At 40.7% G+C, this 13,625-nt stretch overlaps 1 protein-coding gene across 1 annotated transcript in view; it reads right to left on the bottom strand.

The window, feature by feature from the left end:
• The window catches only part of FMN1 (formin 1), a 342,380-nt gene that overhangs the window by 115,066 nt on the left and 213,689 nt on the right, over positions 1 to 13,625 (bottom strand). Inside the window, exons 8-10 of the mRNA XM_054565622.1 lie at positions 10,302 to 10,363; positions 7,786 to 7,874; positions 821 to 950 (exon numbers count right to left, since the gene is read on the bottom strand). Of these exons, the coding sequence (XP_054421597.1) occupies positions 821 to 950; positions 7,786 to 7,874; positions 10,302 to 10,363 (281 nt within the window). The remainder of the gene's footprint in view (positions 1 to 820; positions 951 to 7,785; positions 7,875 to 10,301; positions 10,364 to 13,625) is intronic.

The raw sequence follows: 13,625 nt of genomic DNA on the forward strand, positions 1-13,625 counted from the left end.
AAACACCAATTATCATGGAGCTGAACCCCAAATACACCGATGTTCATTCAACAACAAATATTCGTCCTTTACTTTAGGGAAAAGAAAGCCAAATGCAGCCCCAGGCTGACTTCTGCTCCTGACTTTTAGGGTGCTATTAGAGGATATATATTACACTTTGGTAATATGTATGCATTCCTTATTGAAATCTTTTATATTTGAGAAAGAAAAAAACCATGCCTTCAGATAAGCGACTCAATACCACAGGATTCGTGGAGAGGATTATGTTCTTAAGGATGCTGGTCATTGTGAGAAAAAGCCGAGCACTAGAATTTAACTTTATAATGAATACCAGTGTTGTAAAGCCAACAAAAATTTATTTGCTCATCATTCATTGTAATAATCATTTATGTCATATGTCAAATCTCTAGAATCTTTTTTATTTCACTATGTAGCACATTTCAGATGATCAAATTCATGGGTCTACAGCAAAACCCCTTTTGTAATCCAGACAGCTGAGTGAAAAACAAACTATATTACTTGGGTTGGCGTTATATGTCTAGTATGTACATTGGAAGGTATCTGGAATATTTGAGAAGAAATCTGTAAAAATGTCATTTCCCCCTTTTCTCCTTTTCTCTCCCTCTTTCCCTCCCCTGCCCCCACCTCATCCGCATGCACACACCCCCTCACACTTAAGCAGGATAATCATCATAGCTCTACTTAGAAAAATATACAAGGTTTTGGCAAAGGAACTCTAGTCGATCTCTCCCACTTCCCTCTTCATCTTTTACTCCTAATAAGGGCAAAGTTATCTTTTTAAATCAGACAGCAAACCTACCTTAGAAGCTCGTGTAATGATCTCCACCTTTCGGTGCAAGGAGGTGATACCCTCGGAAAAGACAGATCGGAAGATGATGCACTGGGCACGTTCAGCAAAATTAGGGATCTGGGCTAACTCATGCAAAAATCTGTAGAAATTAAGAAGGAATCATCTAGCTTCGTATAAAATCACAAGGAAAGTGAAAAGACAGCTGAGAAAGATCCCCCATGAGAGCATTCCTTCTTTGACAATGTCAACTTAACAATTTTAAAAGGTATCAGGCTGACTGACTGTGTTCTACTGTTGACAACAAAGCCACTTTTTTATGGGTTTCTATGATGGTAAACAAATGCATGGTGTATAAATTACTTTAGGAAGAGAAAGTTAATGCAGCTATACCAAACCACAAGTTATCTCCTGCCACCCAAATAGGGGACTGAACCCAAATGAGAAGTGCTACTCTTTAGTGTATGAGAAAAAGTACACAGTACACTCCTTTTACAATGCAGTCTTCTCTAAAGATATATGTGTACAGGCCGAGTAAAGTGAAGACTGGAGGTAAATGTCTGTAGACAAGTGATAAAAAGTCTCTTACTGAAGTGAGATAACTATTATCTTCTGCTCAGTGAATTAGGTAATAGACGATAATGTTCCCTCTTCTATGGATACTTGTTTACTTTTCCACATCATCTTACCTATATAAACAGAGCTCAAGCTTCATACCTGGAACAAAGCAGCTACTCATTAAGTGGACACAATTTAAAACTTCTTTTTTTTTAATTAATTAATTTATTTTTTCAAATACATTTGTCTCTGCCTACCCCCCACCACTTTCCCTTGCCTCCGCCCTCCCTCAACTCTTCCCCTTTGGTTTTGTCCATGAGTCCTTGCTATATGGTCCTTGACTTTCCCCTTCCCTTCCTTTTCCCCCGCCCTCCCTCCCTCCTTCCCTCTTGTTTCTGTTGGTTTCTTCTCCTTTCAGTGTTGCTGGTCTTATTTTCCTTGCATTTTGTATTGTTGGTTAGGTTCCACTTATAGGTGAGATCATATGGTATTTGCCTTTCGCCCCCTGACTTATTTCGCTTAGCATAATGCTCTCGGGTTCCACCCATGCTGTCGTGAAGTTTAGTAGTTCTTTTTTTCTTTCTGATGACAAGGCAGATCTTAATTGCTAAAGGTGAGAACCAAGCTACCCACAAAAGCTCACTGTCTGAGCAGTTGGGCACTGCTGCCCTTTGCAAAATTAAGTTGGAAGAGCTACCCACTCTTCAGGCCAACCACTAGAGGAAGGGATATAAAATTAAAATGAGTGGGAAGAGTTGGACATGAATTCAGAAAAGGAGAGAATCCACTAACAGCAATTAAATCCATTTGGGGTTGGAATGATTATTACCTGACATTTTTGAAAGCCTCAGTCTACTCATCACATCATACTCTGATATTTTGCAATCTCTCCCCAAGAATGCTTTTCTGAAGGAGCAAAGCTGGAACCTCCTTCTTTCCAAACACACCCAAAGAAATTCCCTTAACTTATACTCTGCACCTCTTTTACTTTATTTTAGGAAACTATGGGTTTTAATAAAATTCTAATTATCAGCTGTTGTTCTTATTGATCCCACAACCAGGTGATATTTTTTTCTTTTAATGACACTGAGATGAAGCAAAGAATACCCATAAAGAAACCACACCTTTGTTTGAAAGTTTTGTAATGGATAACTAGGAAAGCTGTGTAATGGGATATAAAAGCAGAAACCCATAGGAATTCTGAATTAGGACAAGATGAAAAATTACATTTTTATGTAAACTGTTTCTTTATAAAATTGATATTAAATCATTGATTCATTTACAATGGGAATAAGGGGTACCACCAGTTTTCACAAATACGAGCAGTAAAAAGCTTGTGGGAAAGGGGGCATTTGGTCCCGTGGTGAGTCTTGAGGAATTTATTTACCCAATGCTGCTGAGAGCTACCTCAGGGGACGTGCCCTGCATTTCTCTTATTCCAAATGTGACCATGACACTCCAGTCCCCAAGTAGGACTCAGATTCCTAGACCATGCACACTTCCTAGAGTAAATGAACACATGAGTGAAGTATTTATAGAAACTGTGTGAGAGAATATACTGAGAAACACTTCAACTCAACAAGGACATAGATGAAAAGGAGGAAATACTTAATGAACAATTACTTATAATTACTCTCATAACAGGAGGTTTAGGACCAACATGGGGGGAAATGCCCATAGGATCACCAGCTTATGTTACCCAAGAAAGAGTAAAATAGAGCTGCAAGGCTCTCTAGGATTAGACGCTCCCTGGGCTCAGGGCCTGTGATAGGACAGCTGACGGAATCTTAGAGCTAAAGTCCTGTGCATGGAAAAGGGCCTGAAACATCTACCCTGAGCTGGGCGGGAAAGGGAAATTTGGGAATTTTACATGATTTTGGGATAGAAGTGTAGAGAATGTGTCAGGGAAAATGAATGCCAGAACATCAGTGACCAAGACTGATTTTGGTTAGTCCTTTAGACACATATGAAGCATATACACTGTCAGGCAGCATGCTAAGACCCGCAAACAGAATTTAACATATCCACAGTTCCTTCTTGATAACCTGAGAAATAAATCAACAATCACCATGGAGTGCGACACGTGCTATCAGTGATGGGACCTATAACAGGAGCTATGGAAGCCACACATAGGAAGTCAGAGCCATGGAGGGTCAGTGTCAGGTACGGTTTCCTGGAGCTCTCTGGCACTTGCGGGATGCAGGAGACTGCCAGGCAGAGCCTAGATGGTTTAAATAATATTTGCGGGGGAGGTGAGTAGGAGTCACATGCTAAAATGGGCTTGGTGTTCTAAAGACTTCAAACTTTTTTCTAAGTGAATCCTTTCACTTAGAAATCACTTAGAGAAGTGATCCTTTCAGCTTTTTGTTTTAGAAAAGTCACCATGGCCGTGGCTTGGCCAATTGACTGCAGGTGAGAACAGACGTGAGGCTGGGAGACCTGTACAGCCATAGCCGCAATATTCTAAGAGGGAAGGTAAGAGGGCCTGCAGTGTGAACAGAGAGGGCAAAAGGATGAGGAAGTTACTAAGGCAGCAAGAACCAAAGTTAACTGACCAATCCCAAAGGATTTTGAGTAGCATGCCAAATGACTTGTAGGTTTTTGACTTGGAAACCTGGTGGAATGTGAAGATATAATGAAGAAGCAAATTTGGAATAGAATGATTTTATGTCACGTTCTGCCCAAAAATAGCCATGCAGAGCCTTCAGGAAGAGCATCATACTCCTTTCCCATTCATCTGGGAAAATATAAGAAGTATACATAACTTCAAAGGCTATGAAGCAAGGGTCTGATAAATATCTTATCCCCCAACTGTGTTCTACTCACTAACCATAAGAAATCTTGGTTTTGGACACTGGGCCTTGGTGTTTAAGGGTATTTATAGATTGATTCCCTTTGGACTAGTCCAACTTCATACCCTAGGGCCAGTAATAGGACTAAACACTCCCCGAAGAAGCCACAAACCAGGGATCTTTCCTTTCTTTCTCTAAGGCAGGCTAATTTTCCCAGGAACTGCTATCATTTCAGCCTGTATACAGGAGGGAAGTTCTACACCTCGTATCATGTGGGTTACATATCCAGAGAGGCAACTCAGCTGACAGGTGCAGTGACACCCTGTGGTCCATTGATTTTAAGGAATTAACATTTGGTTATGATTCCCTAAGCCACCGAGTGGTATTATCTCAGATGTGTGTGCACATAAGAACTGTGTACAACATTTCATGTTGTAACCTGTGTTCTTCCATATAGGTCTACACTCACAGAGCCTTGTTTCAGACATCAATGTGTCTTCTTTGTGGGAGCTCTAGGTCAGGAGAGGGCCTTGTGGAGCATTCCAATAGGCTGTCTATGGTGTCCTCACTCTAGGCCACAAAGAACTTGTGTCAGCCAAATCAAACCCAACAGAGCTGCCTCGCCACCAGCCCAAGGCAGAGTGTGCAGAGTGGAGGGCCATCTCTAAAGGGAGTGGCTCTCAGACAGCCTGGTCCCAGGCAGATGACACCGTTATGGGAAATGGCTTTCTAAAACGGGTACTGAGATGCATGGATGCTGATGAGGTGAGTGATGAGGCCAGCCTCTCCATGCTGTGATTTATAGGACTGGGCACCACAGGATTTTTAGGAAATTGTAATGCCCAAACTATAAATGATTCACATTTTCCAGTATGTAAAACATGCACATAGTCAACTAACTTGGAGCTAATGGCAAAGAAATTGTCAGAAAATCAGACTCTGGCACAATCAAACAAGTGTTGTGCTGTGCAGGAGATCAAAAGCAAAGGTGAAATACACTCAGGCCCGAAGTCCCGGCCATGCTGCGTCTCACGCTCCAGCAACTGAGCCCAGGCACATCATCTCGCCAGGACAGCACAGCAGGCCTCTTTGTTGTCAGTACAACTTAGCATGTTCAGGAAGCTGTTGTAATGACTATTTACAAGCTTTAAAAATGCTCTTCTATCTATATCATCAGTAGAGAAGGCAGGAATAGTAAGTTATTTGCTAATTACCTGCCACCATTACTCTGTGTCCTGGCAATTAACCTTGAAAAAGAATGCTGGAAAAACATTAACACAAAAGGAAAAAGAGAATACTTCCAGTAGCAGAAACCCGCCATTCAATTTCACTGGGTTGGCAATTGCGGTAGCTTAGAGCAGGGGTTGCAAATTGTAGCCCACAGGCCAATTCAGCCTACTACTTGTTTTGTATGGCCCATCAACTAACTACGAATGGTTTTAACATTTTTTTCAGGTGTTTTGTTTGTTTGTTTGTTTGTTTGTTTGTTTTATTTAATGATTTTTGAGAAAGAGAGAGATATATGTTGTTCCACTTATTTGTATATTCACTGGTTGATTCTTGTGTGTGCCCTTACTGGGGATCGGACCTACAATGTTGGTGTATCAGCACAATGCTCTAACCAACTGAGCCTGGTTTAAACCTTTTTTAAATGGTGGGAAAAAAATCAGTAGAAGGTTAACATTTCATTACATGTAAAATGAAGTTTTAATTTCAGCATCCCTAAGTAAAATTGTATTGGGCCACAGTCATACCATTTGTTTATGCATCAACTGTAGTTGTTTTTGCACTACACACAGCAGACTTCCATAGTTCAAACAGGTCAGATGGCACTGAAAACCTAACTGAAGTACTTACTGTCTGGTCCTCTACAGGAAAAGCTGGCTGACTCTAGGCTTAGAGTAACATTGCTCAACATGGCACAGTTGGCACTCCCTAAAGGCTTGATATGTCCTATTGCCCCTGTTAAGGACTGAATGTGCTCCCACCCCCGATCCACATGCTGAAATCCTAACCCCTCTGTGATTATATTAGGAGGTAGGGCCTATGAGAGATAATTAGGTCACGAGGGTGGAACCCTCATGAGTGGGATTAGTGCACTTAGGAAAAGAGACACAAGAGCTTGTTTCCTCTTTTTGCTTTTGGCCATGTGAGGATACAAAGAGAAGTCAGCAGTCTGCAACCTGCAAGAGAACTCTCGCCACGACCTGACCATCTTTGCACCCTGATCTGAGACTTCCAGCCTCCAGAACTGTGAGAAATAAACTCCTGTTGTTTATCAGTCAACCAGTTTAGGGTATTTTGTTATAGCAGCCCAGACAGTCTTCAAATATTCCGCATGTCCTCATTAGTGTCTAAATATTCCACTATTAGTCACTTAATTTTTAGTAACTAGCTCATCAGTGAGGATTAATTTATTGTATTAAGGAAACATGACTTGGAATGGACCACAGAATCAGCGTGGGGGGTGCTGGTAAGGAAGACGGCTCACGCTGCTTGAGCAGAAGGGCTGTGGAACTTCATTTGCACTGATTCACAACATTTCCAGGCTTCATAAACTAACGATGGGGCAGGGTGACCCATGCTACAGGTGAGAAGCCATCACTGAAGCTTCCCAACATTATCATGAAGGTTTATCAGTTACTGAGTAAGCCTAGAAATCCCCCACCCAGCCATTTAGAGGTGAGAGAATGTACCTCACCCAAGGGGAGAGGTGCATTCTAGAGGATCCAAGCACAAGGCAGGAGGGTTTCTGTACAAGCCACAGAACCTTGAATGTCTGTAGGGCTGACTTGTCACCCTCAACTTGATCACTCAGTTTTCTCTTTTGTTTCCTACCCTTGCTTCCCCTCTAGACTGAGAAGGGTGGTGTGAATTGGACATGAAGCACTCAAGACAGCAACAGGAAAAGGGGCCCTCTGTCTACTCCAGGCCCCATTCCACATTCTCACAGAGTCCTGGGTGGGGCCTGGTGGCTGCAGAGCCACAGAAGCTTATGTGTGGTTTGCAGACCCTAAAAGCCCAGCCAAGGACAAGAGTCACTCAGTTACACATGAGAGCTCTGGGTTTTCAAAGGATGTGGAATGACACCCCAATCTATAAAGCAAACAATTCTAGATAGTGAATGGAGGGAAGAGCACATGCCAAGAAAAGATGAAAAAGTCACATGTAAATTGGGCAGAGCAGGTGGAGAAACTTGGGGAAAAGCTGGCACCTTCAGGCTACATTTGCTGGATACGACACTTAGGAAAATCAATTTCAGTGCTGTGCTCTGACATCTTTTTAACTGCATCTGCAGGACCTTAAACAGAGCAATGACTTACTCCTTCCTCAGTTACCCTTTTGGCCAGAATGTTTAGTCTAGGAGGAATTAATAAGTTGCTAGAACAAGGAAGGGGAGTCACGAGGGATGGGGAAAAGGGTTGAGAAATAGTCTCTCCAGCAGAGCAAATCTTGTGGCTGCTTTTCCCAGCAGTGAGGTCATTCTGCTACATGCAGTAGGTCACAGGAGTGATGGAGCTGAGACTTAGCTCACTGCATGATTTGAAGGTGATTATTCAGAGCTGGGATACAGGAGGATAGAGACTGTACTTTTGACCCAACAGAAAAGTGTTCAAGCATCCTTACTGCTCAGGTTTATCCAGCAGCTTCAGTTCTTCTTCTTTGGATGTTTCATAATACTTTCTTATTTTAACCAATTCATCCTCTTGGGCTCTCTGTATTCAAAAAGAAGCCAAACAAAACACACACACACACACAGAGCAATGAGAATGTGTCTGAAGCAGTAATTTTCAACCTTTTTCATCTCATGGCACATATAAACTAATTACTAAAATTCTGTGGCGCACCAAAACATATTTTTTGCTAATCTAACAAAAAATAGGTATAACTTTGATTCATTCACACCAGATGGTTATTATTGTGTTGGCTATTGTCATATTTTCATTTGACAATCTAAGGAAAACGAGGTCAGTGCCCCAAACTAAAAAGTCAGGTATTGCATGTTTTAAAAACTCTTTTGTGGCACCACAGTGTGCCATGGCATGCCAGTTGAAATTCGTTGGTTTAAAGCAATGTGTCTCAAAGTGTGGTCTTTGAACCAACAGCATCAGTATCACCTGTCACTAATTAGAAGTGCAAGATTGTGGCCCTACCTCAGATATAGGAAATTCCAAAGGCAGAGCCCAGCAAACAGCCCAAGTGATTCTGGTGCATGCTAGTGTTTGAGAATTCCTGGCTAATGCAAACAGTCATAACAAGTCGCATGTGCTGGATACAGAAGCCAGGGCATTAGGTTGCTACCTCTGAAACCTCCATTTGCCTGTAAGGAGGAACGGGTCCAATTGTTCTTAGCACTTGCTTCTTGACCCTCAACAGCCCTCCTAACGTAGGTTGGCTGCTTACTTTTTTATTTCTAATCACTGTCTTCTCTTTTTCTAAATTTTGTAAGCATTCCCCCTGTCTATACCACTTATTTTAGCATTTGATCACATACTTGTTCAGCTTCTCCAGCTGTTCCAGTTGCATGCCGCTTACCTCTACTGTGAGCAAACAAGTACTGGCAGTGTACAAAGTCCTAAGTACATGGTAACAACAAAAAGCATCCAGAAGGCACTTTGCCTTTTACGAAGTCCTTCAACATCAATTATTGTATCTTCATTTTACAGATGATTCTGCCAAGGCTTACTCTAAGTACCTGGCAAAGGACCTGACTCAGAATCTTTCTCCAGTGATATCGTACTGCCCTCCAGGTACTAAGAAAATGCACCATCAGCTCCTGATGGCCTTCTTGTCGATTAGTGAAAGCCTTACTGATAAAAACATCAGAACTTCCCACCCAGTAGTACTAAAGACCTCCTGATTTATATAAAGGATGTGAAAATGTATAGGGAACTGTCAATGCGACAAGGCTGGATTATTGCACTATAACAATGTTCTGTAAGAAACTGAAGGTCCTAGGGTACATAAGTATTCAAAGTAATCATTTTTTGAGCTCAGTGACTATTCATATTATCGAGCTCCAGGCAGCTTCTGGGAAATACCATTACTTCAGTAAAGAGAATCTGATTCAATCTATTCAAATTTCAAATACTAACAGAGTCAGTGAACAAGAACAGTTAACAATTATGGGAATTCTGACTCTCCTGTGCCAGCTTCTCAAGAGAGCCTGCCATTGTGCTCGCTATTTCCACATATAACCCAAATTTAAAGACCATATGTGTGCAGAGTGCTGTATTGTTCAAAAACAATACATTGTTACTGATACATACATTGAATTCTTTTAATACTTCTGAAAAATCAGATAGAGGCCATTATAATTCCTATTGTGTTGATAATCAGACAGGCTTAAGGAGTTTAACTGGCCTAAAGTCATTCAGCAGCCAATGATAGAGCTGGACCTGTCTGATACCAAATCTAAAACGCATACTTGCCATCCTGTACTACTCCCCAGACTCAACACCATCAGTTCATTTGCACTAAGAATAATTATCCCAGCTGCTATTGGCATTTCCATTCCTCAAAGAAAGACACTGGTGTATGCCAACATTAAGTCAGTAGCTTACCCTCCGTAACTCTGATAGTAAGCTCTAGGGCTGACTTCTGTGGCAAAGAAGTGGTTTCTACCTTGAACCACACTCCCTTGCAGGTGTGCAAACAAATCTACTAACTCAGATACCACAGTGGGGGTGAGAAAGCAAGTGCTTTTCTTATATCTGCTCTTAACTGAGCTTGCATTTCTGTGCCTTAATCTCATTCATGCTATATCTAAATCCTTACGGCCAAAGAACATGAATGAATGAATCAGTGATTTTTTCATAAGGAAGGAGACACATATAACTTTTTTTTAGACCTTAACATTTCTTAAAACCTCACCCAAGGATATGTTTATTGACTTTAGAGAGAGAAGGGTAGGGGAGGAGAGAGATACATCGATGTGAGAGAGAAACATCGACTGGCCTGGACAACTGGAGACTGAATCTGCAACCCAGGCATGTGCCCTGATTGGGAATCAACCTTTTGGTGTACAGGATGATGCTCCAACCAACTAAACCACCTGGCCAGGGATAGGCCTTGGCATTTTTTTCAGTTAATAAAGACATGAAAATATGGAAACTCTGGCTCTGTATGTCTTTGATACTCACGTTTTCATATAATGCCGCCAGGGTCTCCAGATCAACCACAGAGTCATCAACACTGAAAATGGCTGCCAAGCACCCAAAAAGAGAGAGAAAAAAGAATAAAAGGTTTGATTAGACTCCCCCATACTAACATTTACTCCACATCTGGCTTCCAAGTATTATAATATTGTGCTTTCTCCTGCAAGTTGTGTCTTAGCATGTTCCTGTCCCTCTCCTTTTGCACAAGGGGGCTCTAATGACAGAAACCAAAATGGTTGGTTGCTATTGCTGGCCTGAGCCTTGGCCTCGCCTGGTTTAATCCCCCAAGCTCTGCGTCCTTTCTGCAGTTTAATTTAGGCTCCACAGGACAAGTGTATATGCTTTAAAACTAAATCAGGTTGTGGGTTTGAAGCACGATTTTAAGTCTTTCTTCCCGGCTGGTAATTGAAGAGATTTAGTACCTAATGCACAAGAACTGACTCTTGCCCATTACAGGAAGAAAGAGAGAAAAAAAGACAATGTTGGCAAATTAAATGAATTCAGGCACATGATTTCAGGCACTTTTCCATGGCCACTGCAAACATCTTGTTTGGATTAAAAAGACAAGAAAAAACAATAATTGCATCAATGGCAAATTAAGATTATGGAAACCTCCCAAGAGTCAGTCTTAAGGCAAATTCTCATTCCCATGGGTTTATCAGGATTCTACTTGTTGTTCTGTATCTTAAATAAGTCACTTGGCTGTTAACAAATATGCTGATGATTTCAAGTAGAGAGATTCCTTCCCATATATGCCAGGATGCAAACAATGAATTTAAAGCCTTAATGGATTTGGCAATCAAAGTGTTTGAAATAGGCTGCTCCACATCTTTAAATAATTATTCAAAACTAATAAGGTTTGTTCCCTCAACCCCACCTCCCTTCTCTGACTTTACATTGTGAAATTAACCAGCACGCTAGTAAATTTTCTCCGTGGCAGGCTAATTAATTTTATTAAACCAACCAGAGATATTTAGAATGCCTTAAAATTCTGCTCGTCAACCATTATTCTGTTCATTGGCATTACACCATGGTTTCAGAGAAGGTAGGGATCAAGGTAAAGGGCAGGTTGCTTTCAAATTGTTTTGCTTCTTCTGCAGTTTAGAATCCTATGAACCCCTTTGCACAATTTTAACAAAGGTAATTAACTCAGCTGAGATCATGTAACTTCACAGAACACCAAAAAAGGTACTTAAAATTCCTTTATAGGCCATGTTCTCTAACTTAGGAGTTAATCGGCAAGCTATTCCTACGTACATGGGGTAGTGAGAAAAGAAGAGGTTAACATGCTAGTGACAAAGTCAGTCATCTCAGATTCTACCAAGACAAAGAAAAATTACACTTCTGAAAAAGCCAGTCTGAAACCACAAAAGACAAATGTAGTTTGAGGGGAAAAAATAAGTGAAAGGCTGTCTCCTCCCACGACTGTTATTTTGTACATGGTGATAATATGAATTCACTAATTTATTAGATAGACTAGGCACTTTAGCATGTCTGTTGCTTTAAAAAATAGAAACTGACCAGGAATAATGTGCATTTTATGTAAATCCCAGTCTTTTCCTACAAAAAGTCAGCCATCAGGAATGCAATGAGAAAAGGTAAAATATAAATAATTTATCAGAAATGTTCACTTCTAATTATACATCCTAGGTACTATCTATGAACTATAAACTTAGGTATGATTGAGTAACCTTAACTAATGAGAAAGAGAATGCCTGCACATTCCTTTTCCTAGAGAGTAAATATTTGGTTATTAAAAGTCGGTCACTTTGTGATTCTGGCAGATAAAATTGTCTGAGCTTCAGCATATCCATAAAACAGGTGTAATGGTCCTTACTGAAAATATTAAGAGAGGTAATGAGTATGCTTGGCATAGCACCTAGAACATGGTATAAACTCAAAGTGGTACCTATGAACTATGTCTATTATGATTTTAAATATATATATTGTTAATGTGTTTTAATGTTTGTTTATCCCTCAGATGCTCTAAGATAGGGAAAGAATTAGAGAAAGAAGACTGTAATGACTGAGTAGTTTGTGCTATAAATGTAACTTTCCAGAATTCTTGAGTGTCGAAGATAGGAGGCTCGATTTTAGGAAGCATTACTAACAGCAAAAGTATGTACACAAATAACCAAACAAAAAATAAAGTATCGGATGTCTGAAGGGAAATGCAAGATACCTTTGCATCCATCCAGAAAGTTAACCTAATTTTTATCTCTAATTTTCATCTTTTCCACCAGTCTATCCTTGATCATGCCACCAAAGTTATTTTTTGAAAATACAGGTCTCAAAATTTTGCTTTGATCTTTAAAATACCTTAGATGTCTTCCCGTTAAATATTGGGTGAGGTCCAGACTCCTTGACCTGATTTTTAAGCCCATCCCCTTCCTGGCTGCACGCTGTGTTTCCAGTCTTATCTCCTACCGCTTCCCTTTCTCCCGTGAGCCCTGTGCTCCGGCCAGATTGGGCAGCTCCCCATTCCTGAACAAGCGCAGCTTCCTCCCTTCCCAGACCTCATTCTCCGAGGCCCAGGTGAAAGGTTTCTCCTCTGGAAGGACCTCCTTGACCTTGGGATCATTAAGTTCTCACTCTTTTCCTCTTTCATGACATTGTACTTTATTTTAAGAAGCTATCTTATAGTATATTGTATAACAGTTTCCCTCTCCCACCAGATGGTAAATCCCTGAAGTCAGGGGTAGTTCTATGTACCTTGATAACCCCAGCTCCCAGCATAGCATCTGGGGTGTAATAGGAATAAAATGAACATTTGTGGATGGGATAAATGCTAAAGGAATCCCAAAGAACGAGTCCTTCTGTTAGGGGTCAAAGTTTCTTAATACAGAGAGCATGGGGTCTTGAAAAAGAAAACGACGTATGTTAAAAAGGAATATGATTGCGACAGATGATATAGTATGGCCATGTTTCTGAATTAAGATTGTTTGCCCACCCACCTCCATTTGTCCCTGTTAAAAAATCAAGGCTTAGTCAGAAGAGTTGCATAACCAAGCTCCGACCCAGGATAGGTACATTGCTTGCCCGAATATTCCATATAAAAAAAGTAACAAGTGAATCTTCTCATTTTTTAAAGAAAAAATATCTTTCCTTGCATTCTTAACCTTCAAAAACTTTTAAAATAGAGGCATCACCTTCGGAATAAAGGTTACCAGTAATATTTCAACTGTTGTGTTGCTTCAGGCAGACACCTGAAACACCCACTTATTAACCACCATTAATTAAGCCAAATTCATTCCAAGCGATGACAATTTGTAAATTTACAACAAGTGCCAGCGAACATCAACTGGAAGG

Source organism: Pteronotus mesoamericanus, unplaced genomic scaffold, assembly GCF_021234165.1.
Source record: "Pteronotus mesoamericanus isolate MK-2021 breed Mesoamerican mustached bat unplaced genomic scaffold, CSHL_Meso_final contig_164, whole genome shotgun sequence".
In the NCBI taxonomy this organism is placed as follows: domain Eukaryota; kingdom Metazoa; phylum Chordata; class Mammalia; order Chiroptera; family Mormoopidae; genus Pteronotus; species Pteronotus mesoamericanus.